Source organism: Streptopelia decaocto (assembly GCF_964273445.1).
Source record: "Streptopelia decaocto genome assembly, chromosome: 25".
Taxonomy (NCBI): Eukaryota; Metazoa; Chordata; class Aves; order Columbiformes; family Columbidae; genus Streptopelia; species Streptopelia decaocto.
In genome coordinates this window covers 2,875,959-2,894,960 of record NC_138680.1, presented here as the reverse complement: position 1 = coordinate 2,894,960, position 19,002 = coordinate 2,875,959, and the positions used below count along the sequence as shown (strand labels likewise).

Below are 19,002 nucleotides of genomic sequence, written 5' to 3'. Positions count from 1 at the left end.
AACATTTAACTTTGGCTGATAAACTGATCAAGCTGTGAAAATAAGTCGTTTCAGTGGGAGAAATATTAGCTTGGCGTAGGCACATCACTGCAGAAGGGAGATTTTCCTGTAACACCATCTTAGGGCTCATTTCTTCCCTGATGAGCATAGCAGAAATTAAGGTTATTTAAAGGTAAACAGTGATTTTGTTCATCCTGAGGGATGATGCTTAAAGACAGAAGGGAGCTTGCTTAGCCCAATAATTGCACCTTTTCCTAACCCAGTGTTTTAAGCTAGGTTTAACAAATCTACCCTCAATATCTCACACCAACTCTGTTTGCCCACAGGATCAGCTCGAAGCTGGAACAAACAGCACGTCGGGAGGGAGCCGCTCCATGTCTTCTCTGGAACTCGAGACCATGGTCGTAAGTCCCATAAAGGAGCTGGGAGGTTAAAAACCAGATTACGGCTGGTTTGTTTGCCCACAAGTACTTTTAGGGCCCTGTGTAACACAAACCACCAGACTACTCTGATTGGTGGCCGAGTCTGAACGAAGTGTGATCCAAGGGCTGGGAGGTGCCAGCTTTGTGCTCCCAAAAAATCAAACGTGAAGCTGGGTTTTCATCCTGCGACCTCTCTTTACTCTTCAGACACTGCAGCATGGTTGATAGAGACTTTTCAGAGGAGCTCCCAGACCTTCCAGCGCACTCATTTTTCTGGTTTGGGGAGAGAAATGCTGATGCCTGCTAGTGCTGTGAAGTACCTATGGGAGCCAGGGACTGGTCAGGGAAACCTGGCTTTGGGGGGTTCCCATTCCAAGAATCAAGACCTCTCTTTTATCAGATGCTTCAGAAAGGCATATCCTACCCTGTTGGGTCTCTTGGGCTCTCCAGACAGCATTCCTACCCCAAAGAAGGGTCCTGGAGGTGAGAAATGGAAAGAAGAACTGGATTTGTTTCCAGTTTTGTGCTCGGGGTGCTCTACAGCACTGATTTGGTGTATTGGTATTATCACAGAGTTAATGAGACTGAACCAGGAGCACTTTCCAGACCAAAGCCTTTTTCTTCCAGAAGTGCTTTAGCGTTTCCTCATTAAGATGGAACAGTTTAGAGATTGTCACTGCACAGCACAAGCAGCTAATGTGGAAAGCATTTTAAATAGCGCACATACTTATGTAAATTGTGGTTCATGACTTCTGACTCCAACTATTTTATTAAGCCAATATGAAGGGTGGAGACAAAGAAAAGCCCAGAAGTGCTCCAGATGAATGACAAGACAAAATACATGGGAAATTTCCCCAACTCCATCGGAAACCTTGCAGCACTCCCCACAACACAAGGTAACACTTGTTACCTTGGAAAGCACTGGCTACACACAAATCCAGGCTAAGGTGACAGTCAAGCTCTTACAAAGGGCAAACCCAACTTTAGCTACAATATTTTTAAGTCTCTATACAAGAAGCTATCAAAGTTAAAAGTTGAGTTCTCTTCTAACTTGTTGTCCTTCCCATAAAAGATTGAGATTTTTTTTTTAATTAAGACAACCAAGACACTTTTATATTTCACACTTTTATTAATGCAATTTAAATTAGGCCGGAACCTGCAATTTCCGAATAGGCCACTTTGGGCTATTCGTACAGCTTTGTCATAGCAAAAGAGGTACCTTAAATTCATCTGTGAATGAATGATGCCACATGCTGTGATTATTCAAAACATAGTGCTTCAGTGAAAGTTCAAATATAGTTTATACACAGTGATTATGAAAATAGATATTTCTTCCATACAATATTTTACTTCTGCCAGCTACAAAATATGATAAAGAAAAATAATTCATTTATTTCTCTAGCCCTACGAATCTTCTACTGCAACATACACATCACTCTCAATGAAAGCGATGAGGTGGGAGCAAGGACTCCAAAATCACACTGCAATATCTCTCTTGAACCTAGAGGTGTGTTCACCGTGTTGTCCCAGGGCCAGATAAGAGGCCTGGGAATCTGGAGGAAATCAAATCCCAATCCTGAACCAGATGGTTTTGGGATTTTGAGTCCCAGAAGTTCATGTCATATGCCTGAGTCAACCCAACTTGAAAACAAGGGAGAATCCTGCCATTCCCCCCAATGAAATCATATACTGGTCCTAGATTGATGGCAAAGCAGCATTTTCATAACAACTATGGAGACAACAAAACCATTCAGAGGACAAGAAATCTGCACTGAAATGAAAAACCAACCCACTGAAGTGAGGGTGGAACTCAAACGCCTGCTAACAACACTGTCACCTTCCGGAAGCTTTAGGATACATTGGTTCTTAACTTCCAGTAACAGCTGCAGTTCCTTAGATTCAAGCTTAGTTTTAACTTTGGGGTGTTTTAAGTAAGCATCTGAGGTAAGAGTTCTTGATGCACCTTTTTTTTTTTTGGTATAGGTTTGTGTGCTTTTTGATTGTGTGTAAAAGAAACGTGTTAGGTGAGAGCTAGATCGGTGCTACAATGGAAACAGCTCATTAAACGAAGCGCAGCACCACTTCACGAGATGCTGTGCGGCCTCTGCTCGGCAGAAGTCGCATAGTTTCCCATTTGCTCACATGTAAAGCAGTTGTGGAAAGGACACTTTGCCCTACGGAAGATGCTTTTACAGCCCCTTTAAGCAGGCGTGAAGTGGGACACTGAGATCTGGCCGGTAAGGGATTATGCCCACACTTTCAAGAATTCCATATTTGCATAGTATTTTGAGGGGAAACGGGCCATTTGTTCCTATGCTGGATGACTGAGCATGTGCTGTGGCCCCAGGGCTTAGCTCTGCTTTGGTGACAGTATTTTCTATTTTCCTATGTACATTTAATTCCCCACAAAGAATGAAAAATCTCCAGGACACCTGAAAGCAAGAGAATTTCTCTTACCAGCTGTGATTGATAGTGCAATTGCAGACTCATTTGGAAAGGATTAAACAAGACATCCAATTTCTGAACAGGGATGTTTTAGAACTAAATCCGCTGTGTGGGCAGATCCCTTCAGTGGAAGCCGCTTCCCCTGCACATTATAGAAGACGATAAAGCTGTTCTATACCTGCATTCAAACTATTACAAGGCAATAAATTACCTATGATGACAGTTAACTCCTGTTTTCACCCCAGAAAAGTACCTGAAAACATCCTGTGGACAATGTCTAAACCACATCTCTCATTTAATACATTGTGCATGAATGACGAAACTAACTGTAAATACACTAGTCTAACTGTAAACCTGAACTTTGTTGCTACTATCCATGAATAACATTTTCTATTCATATTGCAGCTACAGATTTAATAAATAGAATTGCATATATTGTGCTTTATAAATTAAAACGCATTCCAAAGTGAGGCAATGCTAAACAATGAAGCTATTGAACCCTCCCGCCCCAAACCGGCCGCACGTTCTGGTTGTAGAACCAGCCCCATTCCTCACTCTGTTTACAAAGGCAGAAACTGCGTTTCTACCTCTTAAATCTCCCTCCCCTAAAAGTGATCAAAGAAGAGTTTACGTAGGCACTACCGCAAATGTAAGTTGTCTAATAACCATGACTTCTAACTGAATAAGGGGAGGAGGTGAAGAGCGTCACAATAAATGTTTTCATTCCTTCCTCTTCGGCGTATTTTCTTCCCTATCTGACGCTCTGAGACATGTGCAAAGGTGTCAGCATCTCTTCAAAGATGGCTCCTTTCACATTCGATCCCCGCAGGTTAGCTTCTTGTAGATCGCAACCTGATAGATCACAATTCTAAATGGCAAAAAGAAAATAAACGTTACTTGAGAATACCCAGAACTTAGTTCTAAACTTTACCTAAACTACCTTTACACAGAAACCACACATACTTCCATAAATTTAAGTGTAAATTTTTAGTCTATCACTCCAGTTTAGAGTTTTAGTTCCTTCTTGTAAGGGAGTAGTATTTTTACAGTAACATCTGGACTTGTTTTTAAGTTGTTAGACTTACACTCTTCATATCAAATTATCTTCCAGGCTTTACTAATGCTTGCTGAACAAAGCCAGAAAGAAGCTGCCTCTTGCAATCACACCAGATGTTACTCTGAACTCCTCTCTAGTATTTGAGGATGAAACAGCCAAGTCCACAGCTTGCAAAAGGAGCTAGTTTGTCTAATTAACAGAGACAGCAGTGTACCCCGTGCCACCAGTCAGGTAAGATGCCATCATTACTCTACAATCACATCCCAGGATCAAAAACACCCCCCCAAACCCAGGCAACTGCATTTTTCTTCAGTGGTGGCCTGATCTCACCCCAAGAGTTCAGTGTAGCACATGTTCGTGCATCACTTTTGAGATGGTACGAGCCATTCCTGCGGCTTTGAGATGCTGGCAAATCCAAATTAGATTCAAATGTGATTCCTTAGATCATCCATAGCTCACCAGGACTGAAAGAGATCAGCGCACTCGGTCTAGTTTGAAGCTGGAGAACTCAGCCAAAAGCCAGCAATCCTCACCATTTCATCAGTTGACTAGTAGGATATAAAATGGATCATAACTCACTTCCAAATCAGTTCCTGCCAAAGTTGCTCCTCTAAGGTTACAGTTTTTTAGTTTTGCGTTTTTCAGCGTTGCCACTCTGAGATTAATTCCTGTCATTTGGCTGCCTTCCATGTCAACGCCTTTCAGGTTAGCGCCTAGAACACACACACAGTAGTTTTACAAGCAAAAACAGTCAGAAACACCGTAGCTCCAGGAGGATGCCTCCTCAGAGCCATGTCAGTTGATAGAGGTCGAGGCAGAACTTGGAATCTTATGTTCACACAGTCTGGTATCTGTGGCTTTTTCTCATGAAAACATGGATTGTACAAACCACAGCTAAATCTTTCACATGCACCTACCAGGCAAAAGCTTCTTACCTTCCAAATTAGCTTTAAGGCCTGATGGATCTTCAAAATTGCAGCCTTTGAGGGACGCTCCTTCTGCGTTGGAACACAGCATCTTCACCCCTTGGAGATTTGCACACTGAGAGAGAGACACGTCATGACAGTCAGAAAAGTGCCAAGATGAACGATACCAAAAACGATCAGAGTATGCTTTTCATTTCTGTTATGGATGTGAATCCTATAAAAGCACACCAGCCTTGCCTAAGATTGCTATGCTGTTTCTTTATCACCAGGAAGGCAGATGATTCTCACCCACTGCCCTTTTTTTCCTTTAGATTTAAGATAGCTTCAAAAAGCTTTTGAAGTGGTCTAACTAGAACGATCGCTGGAAATATTGAAGAACTGCATGTTTTACGCTTATCTGCTTGTTCCAGTTCCTCTTCTGTTAAAATAGCTAAAGGACAGCCCAGACTTTCCAGGACGTGACCGTTCTTACATCCAGCACTGATCCAGAGAGGTCGGCTCTTTCGAGATTCGCACAGCACAGGTTGGCGTGAGCGAGGTTGCAACGGCTCAGGTTTGCCATCTTGAAATTAATGTATCGAAGATCTAGACGTGAAAGATCCGCTCCGCTGAAATTGAGACCCTAAAAACAAAATAAACCCCCAAAAGTTACAGAAGGCGTAGATTTTAACACAAAACAGTTAAGAGAATTGTGTATATGTACATGTGTATATAAATATACACAGGGCTATAGATATAGACACACAAGACCATCCATTCTACTGCTTAAGGCTAATGAAATGTAAATACAAAGCTATCAAGCATTGTAGAATGCACTAGCATAACCAAGGACATTTTAATGAGCTTAAATTGTTCATCCAGGAAACTTTGAACCTAACGAACGAAAGCAGCCCAAACAATGCACTTGAATTTCATGTTAAGGTCTCTCTGCCACGGCTTGGGATCAAAACCCATTTAAAAATGAGTTGGAATTTCACGTTGTCACGCGATGCTGCAGGATATTTCGCCACCAGACACTACAGATCAAGACAAAGTTTGCATTTTCGCACCTGACATCGCAGCTCAGACTTGGTTGGGGTGGCCAGGAGGAATCGGACAAACTCCTTTCGCGATATAGGAGAATGATCCTCGGCCGGCTGGGAGTTCTGTGGAGAGAGTGGTTTACCAGCTAACGCGGATAGGACTCAATTACTTATTGCCTGGAAGAACACAACTAGTGCAGTCGTGTCTTAGAGAAAACAAGTTACCTTAATAGCTACTTCTAGATGTTCAATTAGTGAATCGATACCAAAAAACCTGGCTTCTTCCAAAACACCTATCGAAACAAAGAAATAGTCGTTATTAACAGGGAGCTGTTAACGAGAGTGAAGAGCCACAGCAAGAACGTGCCAGCAAATTTGGGTTAATCCATCCTCCCTATTGGAGAAGCATCAATTCTATCGACTTTCCCTACTTGTTATAACTTTTAGACATTTTTGCTACACTAACAAAGATGAACAGATCACTTATTGAAGTTTAAGGAGTCTCTAAGAAATCTGTGAAGTAATAAAACTGACAACCACATAAATTCTATTAGAGGTAACTGGACAGAAGGAGAGTGAGCTTGCTTGCAGCTAAAAGGAAAAGATAACTCAAAAAGGGTATTTCCAATACCAGCATTAGCTTCAAAATATAAAATTCTGAATTACAGCCGGATATTAATCCAGTGCAGAGAATTTTTAATGCTCTCAAGATAAATAAGTTTAAACAGTATATCTCCATTAAACCAAGCACGTGGAATTGCAATGCTTGAGAATAAATTCACCAAAGAAAAATCTCAAACATTTAGATGAGCAAAGTCCCACCAGCTTTATCATGTTTACCTGAGGGCAAAGTTCAGCTTCTAAAGAGTATTAATTTAGGAGCTGTCATACAGGTAATACCTACCCAGCAAATTAATGCCATCATTTACAATGAGCTGTCCGTGGCGCAAATAGTTCAAAATGGGCTCGAAATACTCCGGACTGCGGTCAATGAGGAATGCTCCTCTGTGATCTTGCTTATTGCCCCATGCATCTGTTTCCACAACATACACACAATTAAATGTCATATATTAACAAAAGAGCATTCGCTTCAGTTTCAGGCTGTCACTCCAAAGGGGTACTGGGTTATGAAATACTCCACCCAAAGGGCCTTTTTTGGTGGAAAGGAAGGAAAAAACTGGGGGGAGGAGGGAAATCACCTTAAAACTATTTCACTGGTGCCATAAATAACTAAAACATTTCATCACGTACATAAGAATCATTGCTAGAATAAAAGCAGCATTGAGATTTTCATCTCCTAAAGGCTGTTTCATACAGCGTTTGCCCATCGCTTCTGTTGGCAAAACTGACCAACAATAAGATGAAAACATAAAAATCAACCAACCAACCAAAGACAGACCCCACGAGATCAACTATGGATGGAAGTTCTATTTTCAGTTTGTGAGATGATAAGCATTACATGGGCAGAACAACAACACGTCCTGCTTAGATACGTTAATACTTTGGATATTTTAATGTATAAACAAGAGTCTCGACATGCTAGTGCCTTTTCCCTACTTTGCTATTTTTTCAGCTTAAAAAATAAAGTTTACTCCAATATACTGACCTTTATCTTTGAACATGTGGGCCAACATACTGTCAGGTTCTTTATTAACCAAAGTGCTCCTAGAAAACAAGGCAGTGCAATTTTATTTTCACATGGAGTGTTTTCCTCCAGAGCCAACATTCTGGTTGGGGTGTGTTTTCTGCCCTCGGTGTGCGATACGTGTTCCAATGGCTACAGCACTGAACTGATTTCATTTCATGTAGCATGATAACAAAATACATTTCTGACCCGAGGTATCGTAAAGGTAATTTAAATACAAAGCACTCACTTAACTGAGATATTCCAATGATAAATCCAGGCCTCTTCAGGCTTTTTGAGCTTTACTTCATGTGTAAACTGTTTAAGAATTAATCTGTTGCAAAACTGTGGTAGCAAATAGGAAATAGAAAGTTGCACAAGTCAAAGGACTCCTACTCCATAGTAAGTTATTTTTCTTGTTCTTTTGCAAGAGCATCTGAAGCCTCTGAACTGAACGTACACTCACTTCCAGCTGCTATAACCACTGAAATCAAGTAGTTTAAGAACAAAACCAACTAGTTGCATTTGTACCGTGTAGTGGTGAAGTATCGGCCTCCAACATTGAGTGTCAACCAATCCGTGTGTGACCCTGTTAGTTCTTCGTGAGGTCTCCCATCGCCCTGAGGATCTGCACAGATGAGAAAGACACAGTAATTATTAGAAAAACTGTGAATATTTCTGAATGCTCCCTGCGGTAAGAGGAATCTTCTGAAAACACCAGGAAATAAAACTTAACAGAACCTCCTTCCATGAAGCACAAGGTTAAACGTAAGAATTACAGACTTACCAATGAATGGTTCCCCTTCGCAGACAAACAAAACATCGTCATCCCTAGAAGGGGCAGGGGAAGAGGAACAGAAAGATTAATTATAATCAGTAAGTGACAGTGGGAACCCTTACTTTTTAGTTTCAGTAAATGAGAAGAGGTTGCTATTAGTTAGGACTTTAGTATCTGATTTTGATCTTAATTTTGCAGATTCCAGTGGATTGTAATAGGAGTGACTTCGCTAGAGATATCAGCCAGGTAGGCATCACTTCTTACTTCTGTTTACTTTTACAAAATAGTTGCTTTTCTCTGTTGTAGTGTTCTGTGAAGCCCAGGCAATGCTCCAGATTGTCTCCTTTTCAAAACCAACTTATCCAGGTGCCAGCTAGAACGGGGGGATTTTCCTGGTACGTGCACTGCGCTGTGAATCAGCACAGGGGGATGTTCAATGCATAAACTCCAGCTTGTATCAAGTTCTGATTCATCAAGACGGAAATGCTTTGAAGTTCAAAAGACAGTGTTATTTTACCTTGAGGCAGAAAAGCACCTTTGGGCACACTGGCTGGCAATGGCAAGATCTGTTCTTAAGGAAATCACTGGTTATCAATTAAGGTCAGAGGATTAATAGCAAGTCTGTTAATCCGCTTCCATGATTTTAGTTTCATTGGGTAAGCCTTACCTAATCAAAGCGATATCATCGATGAGTCCACCTTTCCCATTGTAAACACTGGTCGCTTTTATTCCCAGCTTATTACTGGCCACAGAGAGCAGATCTGATAAAGTCCCATACACGGCCACAACCTGTGGAACAGAGAGGTGGCTGCAGGCACTGGGTTCACACCATTTCATATCATTTCTGCCATTTCAGACTTAGTCCCTGGGCTATCATTACCTTCTTTTCACTCCTGAAACATTACCACATGGGTTTAAACAAGCGAGCAGAGTTTAAACCATTGTTTTTTATTGGCTATCCCACAGAATGCGTGCAGAATTAGTTAGACCAGGCAGAGACTTGATACCGTGGAGGATTTAATGTATGTGCTCCCCACCGGTACAGGGACATATCAGCAGGACCCGAATCGATCATCACAGAAGGGTTTGGGTTGAAGGGACCTTTTTAGGTCATTTAGTGCCCCTGCCATGACAGGGACATCTTCACCAGCCCAGGTTGCTCAGACCCCGTCCAGCCTGGCCTGGGATGTCTCAGGGATGGTTCATCCACCACCTCTCTGGGCACCCCGGGCCAGGCTCTCACCACCCTCGGGATCAACAATTTCTTATATGTGACCTAAATCTCCCCTGCTTTAGTTTAAAACCATCACCCCTTGTCCTATGGCAACCGGCCCTGCTCAGAACTCCATCCCCATCTTTATTTCAAGCACAGAAAGGCCACACTAAGGTCTCCCCGGATTTTCTCTTCTCCAGGTGAACACCCCAACCCCCAGCAGAGCTGCCGCAGCCTCGGATCGCCCCGGTGCCCCAGTCGATGACAATAACCAAGGTGACTTGAACTCCGACAAGAAGCTCTCGCCTTGTGGCGCTCCCCGCCCCCCGCAGACAGGCCAACAGCCGCTGTCTGCCGCCGGGGACGCCCCGCTCCGCCGGCAGCAGCACCAGACCCGGCCCCCGCGGCCCCCGGGCGCTTCACCCGCCCGTCCGCCGCCGTCACGGCCCCGGGCGCTCAGGGAGCCCCCTCCCCGCAGGACCCCCCGCTCACCTTCCCGTTCCGGGGGCTGCCGTTCACGAACAGCGTGACCCGCCTCATGCTGCGGCGGCTGCCGCTCCGAACCCGGAAGGCAGCGAGGGCTGACCGACAAGCGCTCTGGCCAATGGCGGTGTCGCCGCCCCTGGCTCGCTGGCCAATAAGAAGCGCGCTCCACCGAAGTGGGCGGAGCGAGGGGGGTGGGCGGGGAAATGTCAACGGAGCGGCGGGGGGCGGGCCGGCATTGGCGCAGCCGGTAGCCAATCAGGGGAGGAGTAAAGCCCTATATTTGCATAAAGCGTGACTTGGAGCAGAGTCGCCTTTGATTGGTGCCGCCTGTCACGTGGGTGCGGCTCGCGAATGGACCTTTTTTTTCCTCTTTCCAAACTTGCACTTCAGCGCAAGAGCGACCGTTGGTGATCCCTCCGCGCTTAGAAAGACAAAGAGTCCCTCCCTTCCTCCCCGCCCCGTGAAGCCCGAGCGGCGCCCAGGGACCGGGGCAGCCTGGGACCGGCTCCTGTGTGAGCCGCTTCTTTCCGTGCACCGTTGGCCGTGGTGGCCGGTGGGTGCGAGGGGTGGGCGAGCGGCGCGGAGGGATACGTTGTAGCGCGACTCGGTTTGAATGCGTGAGGCGGCAACGGTCGCTGTGGGGGCGCTGGGGCGGGCGTGAGGGGACGCGGGAGGCTGGCGGTAAGGTGGGGTGCAGGGAGGGGTGGGTGCGTTCCTGAGGGGGTATAAGGGAGGGGGAACACTAGAGGGGTGTCTGAGGGGGTGTGGGGGCTGTGAGGGGCTTTGGGGTGCACTGGGAGGTGGTGCTGAGGGAATTGGGGCGCCCGGGGGAGGGTGGGGAGGCCCTTGGGCCCGGGGAACGACCGGGGTTGGGCGCTGCTCCCTGCGAAAAATCCTGTGTCTTAAAACTTTCCAGTTAGTATTAACCTGCTAATGTTTAAAGAAAAACTTGCAGTGTGATGATGCTTAACACATGAAGTTTAATAAAGAGTGAAAGTACAGCCTTGTACTTCCTTACTTATGAAGTGCTTCCGTTGGAGGCTTACATTGTATTTTTCATTAAAGCGCTTGCATTTTGTGGCCTCTCTGTGCAGCTTTCTGGAGAGCTGACTGTCCACCACACTGTTAAACCTTTGGTGGCAGTTTGAAATGATAGTGAACTCTTGCTCTTCCCAAATACCTGTTAAAATCTCTTGTTCTTTTTGGTAGGTGTCTTTAATTACAGGAGAGCCAAGGCTGGTTGAATGGTTCTTAAAATAAATCACTAACAATGCGCAGACGATCCATGAGTAAAAATGCCCCTCTAGAGCGTAAAGAAAACGAGAGTAGATGCGCTGAAGAGAAGGACGAGGCCTCTTTCCCTGATCTGCCAAAAGACAAGAAGATTTGCAAAGCGACTAAATCCAAAGTTGTCAAGGCATCCAGGAAGGAGAATTTACCTGATGGGAACCAGGCACAGCCACAGAAACGAACCCGGCGGTACAGCAAACGCCTGGAGAAGGAGTCGGAGCACGACAAGGAGGCTTTTGGCAGCTGTCAGTTCCCCGAAGGCTGTTTTGGGACACTGAAAGGGGATGTGGTGGCTGAACCTCCCTTGCCTTTGAACAGTAAAGACAACTTTGCGAGATGTGGACCTGGTTCTTTGGGGGGTGAATGCTACTTGACGCCTAATAGGGACAAAGCAGAAGAGGAATCTGATGGGGGAGTAGCAGAGAAATCCAGGAAAACACCTGTTGATTTTGCAAGTGTAACAATTGGTGAATTTGGGATTACTCAAGAAAGTTTTACTAAACCATCTATAGGTAAGGACAGAGTAACTTCTTCTCAGAGGGACACCCGGAGGCCACCTAATCCAGCTTTCATTTAGGTCAGGTTCTTTTGTTTTTCCTCTCCTGTCCCCATTTCAGGGAAGTCTCCAACTTCATTAAAACTTAGACGAAGATCGACCATTGGAGCACGAGGGTCACCAGAAAATAATACGCTTATTCGATTCATTGCCCAGCAGAGAATCAACAGGCAAAAAGCTGCTTTTACGGAGGTGAGAGTCTTTCTCGGGTATCTCACGTGTCAGTTCGGTTCCCCCCAGGAATCAACATACGCTGGCAGAAGGAGAAGAAGCCAGAAGGAATAACCATGGCCTTAGTTGAATTGGCTTCTCTTGGACACCTGACTTGAGAATAAGGGGATGTGAGAGGGTTTGTTTGCATAGAGTCTGGAGTCTTTTCTCCATATTTAGCCTGTTCGTATATTTTATCTTTGTTTAACATAAGCTTTACTCTTCTGCAGTTGCCATGCTTGATTTTTGGCTAATGGAGGTTTTGGCAGTTCGAAGTGAAGTGAATTCTGAATGTGGTCTAGAGGGACAGATTATGAAAGGCAGGTTTCTTGATACAGTTCCTTTCTTGCATATTTTTACCATACAACTAAGATTGCAGCAGATTAAATACAAGATTTGTTTCTTTGAGTTTGTTTTATGAAGTACAAATACAAAGTGATAAAGCACATGTCATCTTGGGGAAAAAAAGTGTCTCATGAGGTTAATTTTGTTTTAGCAGGTTAGTCCTTTTAAACATGAAAATGTCAGGTCGTTGAAGGAAAAGATAAATGCCTTTCAATCATCTTTTAAATTATCAGAAGAAGAAGAAGAAGGGGAGACTGGCTTCTGTGGACTGTCACAAGTGAAGGATGCTTCCCAGGAAACAGGCTATTGTGAGTTGATTACATTTCTGGTCAACGATTTGCTTTAGGTCTTCCTTTAGGCCCAAAAGTACAAAACTACAAACACTTAATATTAAATCCACTTAATATAAATGTTACTGTGGTGTTGACATCCTCCTTAATGAAAATAGTAAGTATTGCAAAAGCAGGAGAGGGCAGCGCTGTGGAAACTGTGAGAAGATGGTAGTGTAAAACTACAATGTTTGCTTCTCCAGTATTGGTGGTCTCAATAACATTTATATGAAAATAACTTGCTTTGTTTGGAAGATTTGGTAATGTTCTTTTCAAAGCAGAACTAAAAAGTCATGTGTTTTCTTCTTCCTGACTAGAAAATTACCTCACTTTTTCAGTCTCACCATCCTTTTGGTGAAGAGACACAAAAAGAGCATTCATTGAAAAATCTGAAGTTTGTCTTTGTGGTTTGTTGTTTGATTTTTGTTTTCTTTTGAATTATTGCAGCTCAGGACAAAGCACCTTTTACAAAACAGTGGAACCTGGAGCAGTGGACTGAAGAGTTCATGTCAGACAACAGTGGAGCTGATTTGAAAGACAATTTAAGACACAGTTTGACCAACAGCGTCAATTCTGATACCAAGATGTGCACCATCTTGTCTTCATGCCAAAACGTGACTGTCGCTGACCCTGCTGCTGCTGTTTCAAAGGTACTTACATGAGTGAGGGCAAAGAACATGGAGAAAACAAGTAGCGCAGCAACTCTCCCTTGTAGGAATTTTACATCTTATTATGACAAGTCAAAGGAAGCAAAATCTGTTACTGACACGGCTCCGTTTGGACCTCAGACACCAGCTGCTGGTTCCTCTGAGGCTGTGGTCAGTTGTCTTTTACATGCAAATATTCAATGTGGATGCTATAATCAGTTCTAGTCTTCTAGTGATTAAGAAAACACTGAAATCCTTCTTTATGGGATTAAAAAAACCTCTGTAGTTCATGCTATTTTAAAGGCAGCATTTCGTTGGTAGTACCTCCACCACCAGCCATCTTTGAATATTGAGACTGATTTGAGAAACATCAGGTTGTTCAGTCAGATAAGTATCACCTGTTCTTTTTGGATTAAAAGGTTCAGCAATCAGGTGAAAAATATTTAAAACCTCAGTATTATTCTTCTGTGTTGATTGCTGTTGGTACTTGTGATGCTAATAAATAATCACTTGAAGCAACACTTCAAGTATCCTTGTGATATTACAGATGAGTAATGAGGACAGAGGCAAACCAGACTTATGTCAAGTGCTTCACAAAAAACTCAGCAGATTCTCTTTTTCCTTTATTGTGTTGTGTGGGCGTGTATATAAATAGATGTTATAAATGTACATATAATCACATACCTTTTTCTCTAGGAATGGGTTTGTAAGCAAGACAGTCCTATTGAGTCATTGAAGGCTGGTCAAATTGGAGATATCTTAGAATCAGGCCATGGTAAGAGCATTTGTGACTATTTGTGACTCACCTTTTAGATATCTGTAAACATGAATGAGGTCACCCCTCAGTCTCCTCTTGTCCAGCTCCAGAGCCCCAGCTCCCTCTGCCTTTCCTCACCCGGGAGATGCTCCACTCCCTTCAGCATCTTTGTTGCCCTGCGCTGGACTCTCTGCAGCAGTTCCCTGTCCTGCTGGAACTGAGGGGCCACAACTGGACACAATATTCCAGGTGTGGTCTCCCCAGGGCAGAGCAGAGGGGCAGGAGAACCTCTCTGACCTACTGACCACCCCCTTCTAACCCACCCCAGGTCCCATTGGCTTCCTGGCCACAAGGGCCCAGTGCTGGCTCATGGTCACCCTGCTGTCCCCAGGACCCCCAGGTCCTTTCCCCTACGCTGCTCTCTAATAGGTCATTCCCCAACTTACACTGGACCCTGGGGTTGTTCCTACCCAGATTCAAGACTCTACACTTGCCCTTGTTCTATTTCATTCAATGTTTCCCTGCCCAGCTCTCCAGCCTGTCCAGGTCTCTGATGGCAGCACAGCCTCTGGCGTGTCACCACTCCTCCCAGCTTGGTGTCATCAGCAAACTTGCTGATAGTACTCTCTATTCCCTTGTCCAAATCATTGATGAATATATTGAATACTATCGGCCCCAGTACTGACCCCTGAGGCACTGCACATTACTTTTCATGTTGCTAATACTAAAGTCGCCTCACTTTTACTTGTCTTTAATTGTCATATCTGTCTACTTGCTCTTAAGATTTCTATTTTGATGACATCATTGAGGATGTTAGAAGTAATGTATCAGATCTAAGCAGAAAGAAAGTGAGTTTTGCAGAAGAACTGGAGCTGGAAGCATCTGATGACAGCAAGGCACCTGGCACACCACTGCAGACGGGCAGCGTTCCCTCAGACGAACACGGACAGAGTGGCTCCCGTCTGCCATCTATATTAAAGAAAACGCCAGTGAAGCAACTAACGGAGAACGCAAAGGTTGGTTCTCTGACTTCTACAGAGTTACAACCCTAAGGATGCACATTTGTGAATTTAGAAAACAAGCAGTTTGTTTAAACAATAGGACTGGTTAATAAATGTTGCTTACACAAAAATTATTTTCACTTTTGATTTGAACAATGACAATATTGGAATGAAATGATGTTGAATAAATGGTTGTATCACTTAAATTTGATAGATATCCTCGAACGATGCAGTCGATGGAGGAGAAGGTGAATCTCTCACAGTCTCCAGTTGTGCAGAAACCTTTGAAACGTTGCAAACAGGTCAGATTCACCTCTTGTTTTTTAAATAAGCAGAGTATTTTGTGGGATCATAATGGTTTGCTGCTTTGCTAAATCTGAAGAATGATATGCAGTAACCACCACTGAAGCAGCTCACGTGGCATTCTACTGTGTGAAGTGGAAAATAATGTTTTCTAGCCTATTTTCTTTCTTCCTTAATTCTTGACAGTGTAATAAAGCTATGCTGAAAATCCTGGTTGAATCCATGGTACATGTGAAGGTGGTATTTTGCTGTTTGGTTGGGGGGAGTGATTTTTAATGTTAAGACCCATAAAAAGACCTTGAAAAGTATTTGCTCTGAGAGTTTCAAGTTCACCAAACAGTCTGTGTATTTTATTACAACAGAGGAAACTGAAAGACAGAGCTCCGAAAAGCCAAAGAAGAGAAGAGTTACTTTTGGAGAAGCTCTAAGCCCAGAAATATTTGACGAAACTTTGCCTGCAAATACTCCATTGTGCAAAGGAGCAACACCCATCCGACATCCAGGCTTACAAAATATTGACTTCGATTGCAGTGATGTAAGTCCTTGGGTTTTTCGGTGTGCTTTTTGTTTTGGGTTTTTTGTTTTAGCTATAGAAACAGCCTCTTAATCTCTATGAATGTTTAATCTTGGTTTAATTTGTTCCCCGGCCTGTTGGCTTTTGAAAAGAATTCACTAAAGTGTTAAAATCCAGTCTCCTTGAAGCTTTAGGATGGCATTGAGAACTTTTCTTTTGCTATATGAATTCTAAATAGCGTTTTGACCTGTAGGGCTACATTTAAGGTTGAGTACTAGTAGCCCATGAAATTTTTTTGGCTTGTCTTGTTTATATACTTTTGAGACTCTATTTCTTTCTGCCATATATAGCAAATGAGCTGCCACGTTCTTTAAGGAAAAGAAAACAAAAAACCCCACAATTGCCTGGCCGTTCCAAACGCTAATGGGCAAGGTGTTTTCCAGTATATATCTGGTACAATGTATTGCTAAAATACCCTCTTTTGTTTCAAGGAATGTGTGGAGCCTCCTCAAGAGTTAGTGGAGCTCTCTGTTGCTGCAGACGACCTCTCACCTGTTGACAATGCAGAAGGTAACTCCAACTTGGGTTTTTGTCATGACATAGTGCATCTTTCTGTATCTGAAAACTGTAAAAGCTGTGTAAGTGCTAATTATTTTGTTAACAAATAAGTTTTGTTTTCTTCTGTTTTGTAAAGCAAGCTCTTAAGTTTGTTTTATTGTGCCATGTTTGATAGTCCTTCATGCAGAAAATGTTACTCAACACTAAGATGACTAAACATGCTCTGTATAATGTTAGAATTTATTTGGGTGATTTCCTCTAATGTGGTTAATTTTTATTAACTTAATATTCTTATTTTCTTCATATGCAATAGCAGAAACTGACAAATCTGATATGATAACAACTTGTTCTTCTACTAGAAGGAAGGTAAGTTTCTTTAGTGATGTTGTTTAGTTCTTTTTGGTTACATTTTTAAACTTCTTTGGGTAGAATTGTTGGGTTTTATGCCTCCTGATACTTATAAGAGTTTTTACTGTCCGGGTCTCTGGATGGCAGCACAGCCTTCTGGCATGTCAGCCACTCCTCCCAGCTTGGTGTCATCAGCAAACTTGCTGACAGTCACTCTATTCCCTTGTCCAAATCATTGATGAATATATTGAATAATCCCGGCCCCAATACTGCCCCCTGAGGCTCTGCACTGGATACAGGCCTCAACTGGCCTCTGCCCATTGACCACGACTCTCTGGCTTCTTCCCTTCAGCCAGTTTGCAGTCACCTCTGCCATGTATTGGAAAAAGCTCTTCCTGTTGTACTGGACCATTGCATTGTTCTCTATTCAGTCTTCTCAATCTTTTCAGAAAAGAAGACGTGCAAGCTATGAGAAAAGAAGAACGAAAAAAGTAAAAAAATCTTTATATGGGGAAAGAGAGATGGCTTCGAAGAAACCTCTTCTCACGCCTATCCCTGAAATTCCGGAGGTTTTGTATACCAGAGGTGAAAGGAGAGTGACGCGCAGCATGAGTGTTCAGCTTTCTCTGATTTTCTAAAGTGAAGGTCAGTATTAGATTCTTACATTCTCTCAAGTGCTGTTTTCTTCTCCCTCGCACTTGTATTTCCTTATGAATTTTCTGGTTAATTTATACTTGGAGATCAGATCAAAACAAAAAAAAAAGCTTGTAAATCTTTACTGTATATAACGTTAATTTAAAAAAATGAAATTGGCTATGAAAAGTGAAACATTTATCATACAATAAAGCTGTATTTCCTTTCTGGACGTTTCCAGTCTTCGGTGTATGTGTATTAAATACAGTGTGCATTATTCAGTAGCTGACCTGTCATCTTACTGGTTTCATTTTTCTAGTTTGAGCAATTAATAAAGAGTGGTGACTGTAGGTGGTTACTTCAACACTTGCTGTTGCTTTCATTTTTCATACTGTTCTGTTTCAGCCCTAGTGAAGTACCCATGCCAGCTTGAAGGAAATAGCTTTCTGTTGAAAATGATCTCTTCTGTGACCTTGTTTTTAACATAATTGATGTGGAATAAAATACTTTATGTACTTGGCTGCTTTTGTAAAGCTTGGAAACAAACAGAACAGTTTCATTTTTATGCCATGTTTTCTCTACAGACATTATTTTTTCCCAAGACAAGAACTCCTAAGGCAACTTGAAAGAAACTTCTCCACTTAAATGCTGTTCATCTTATGCTGCTTCAGAAACATTACTGAAGTTATCAAAACAGTCTCCTCGGTGTTTTATTTTGGGGTTTGCTTTTGTGTCACAATGAAAATGTTGTGTTTGCAAACAGAATGGCAACAGTTACTTGGGTTGCACCTTATTGTGACAGCGGTGTGTTGGCTTACCAGGAGAGGGCAGTCTGACATGAGGTTTTATGGTTGTAACTGAATTTGAAAATAATGTACAAAATCCTTGAAGAGGTACTAGGTAAGGTTAAAATCTAAAGCTTCTTGAGATTAAAGCTAATAATAGCTGCTACTTCTAACATTAAAAAAAAACCAAAACAGCAAGTGAACAATGCACTGAGGTTGATCTGGAAAAGTGAGATGCTTATGCAATGAATGCCAATATGACTAGTTGAAAATCACATTGCGTTCTTAAACAGTAGAGCACTGCAGTTGCAGCTGAGATGTTAGGGTTTACCTAACAGGGTTTAGATATCAAATCTAGCAGTGAGCGAAACCGTTGGAGACCGTGGGTGTCGGATACTGAATACCAGACCTGAATAGTCAGGTCAAGTAAAGAGTTGTCCTGGAGGAAGAGGCGGTAAGCTAGCTAGAGGGCTTCATCTGAAACGCTGCCCAGAATGCACTGTTTGTGGTGTTGCTGTCCTGGGCATCAATCATGGCAGCACTAGAAGGGAGTTCTCCCATGGGGTTTCTTGAGTGGGTAGGCTAAGTGCACTTTATATGTGAAGTGTAAGTAGAGTCAGCAATAGAAGAGCAAGGGTAAGGAGAAGAAAACAAAGCTTGGGTTTTCCTCCCAGCACAGCTTGGTTGAGAAGGGTTGTTAGGAATTATACGTAGATCATAGAATGTCCCGAGTTGGAAGTGACCCACAAGGAT

General features: G+C 43.0%; 2 protein-coding genes across 6 annotated transcripts; one reads left to right on the top strand and one right to left on the bottom strand.

The window, feature by feature from the left end:
- Positions 1 to 1,537: 1,537 nt before the first annotated feature.
- KCTD9 (potassium channel tetramerization domain containing 9) lies at positions 1,538 to 10,079 on the bottom strand. The gene is made up of 12 exons (XM_082072831.1): positions 9,980 to 10,079; positions 8,942 to 9,063; positions 8,284 to 8,327; positions 8,028 to 8,124; positions 7,479 to 7,537; positions 6,777 to 6,905; positions 6,098 to 6,165; positions 5,900 to 5,995; positions 5,323 to 5,472; positions 4,860 to 4,965; positions 4,504 to 4,637; positions 1,538 to 3,735 (listed from the first exon to the last, which is right to left on the bottom strand). Exons 1-12 carry the CDS (start codon positions 10,025 to 10,027, stop codon positions 3,619 to 3,621), a joined length of 1,170 nt encoding a protein of 389 aa, XP_081928957.1. The 5' UTR covers positions 10,028 to 10,079; the 3' UTR covers positions 1,538 to 3,618.
- Positions 10,080 to 10,398: 319 nt separating this feature from the next.
- Positions 10,399 to 18,441, top strand: CDCA2 (cell division cycle associated 2). Of its 5 annotated transcripts, none has more exons than XM_082072798.1 (13): positions 10,399 to 10,526; positions 11,183 to 11,775; positions 11,881 to 12,011; positions 12,526 to 12,682; positions 13,151 to 13,353; positions 14,047 to 14,125; positions 14,891 to 15,123; positions 15,323 to 15,410; positions 15,774 to 15,946; positions 16,417 to 16,495; positions 16,797 to 16,849; positions 17,281 to 17,476; positions 18,049 to 18,441. In XM_082072798.1, the coding sequence occupies exons 2-12, from the start codon at positions 11,244 to 11,246 to the stop codon at positions 17,467 to 17,469; spliced, it is 1,917 nt and encodes a 638-aa protein (XP_081928924.1). In that variant the 5' UTR covers positions 10,399 to 10,526; positions 11,183 to 11,243; the 3' UTR covers positions 17,470 to 17,476; positions 18,049 to 18,441. The 5 variants fall into 5 exon arrangements, with proteins under 5 accessions (XP_081928924.1, XP_081928923.1, XP_081928926.1 ...); XM_082072797.1 differs by lacking the exon at positions 18,049 to 18,441 and adding an exon at positions 17,870 to 18,017; XM_082072800.1 differs by lacking the exon at positions 18,049 to 18,441 and having other exon boundaries at positions 16,800 to 16,849; positions 17,281 to 17,700.
- Positions 18,442 to 19,002: the final 561 nt, after the last annotated feature.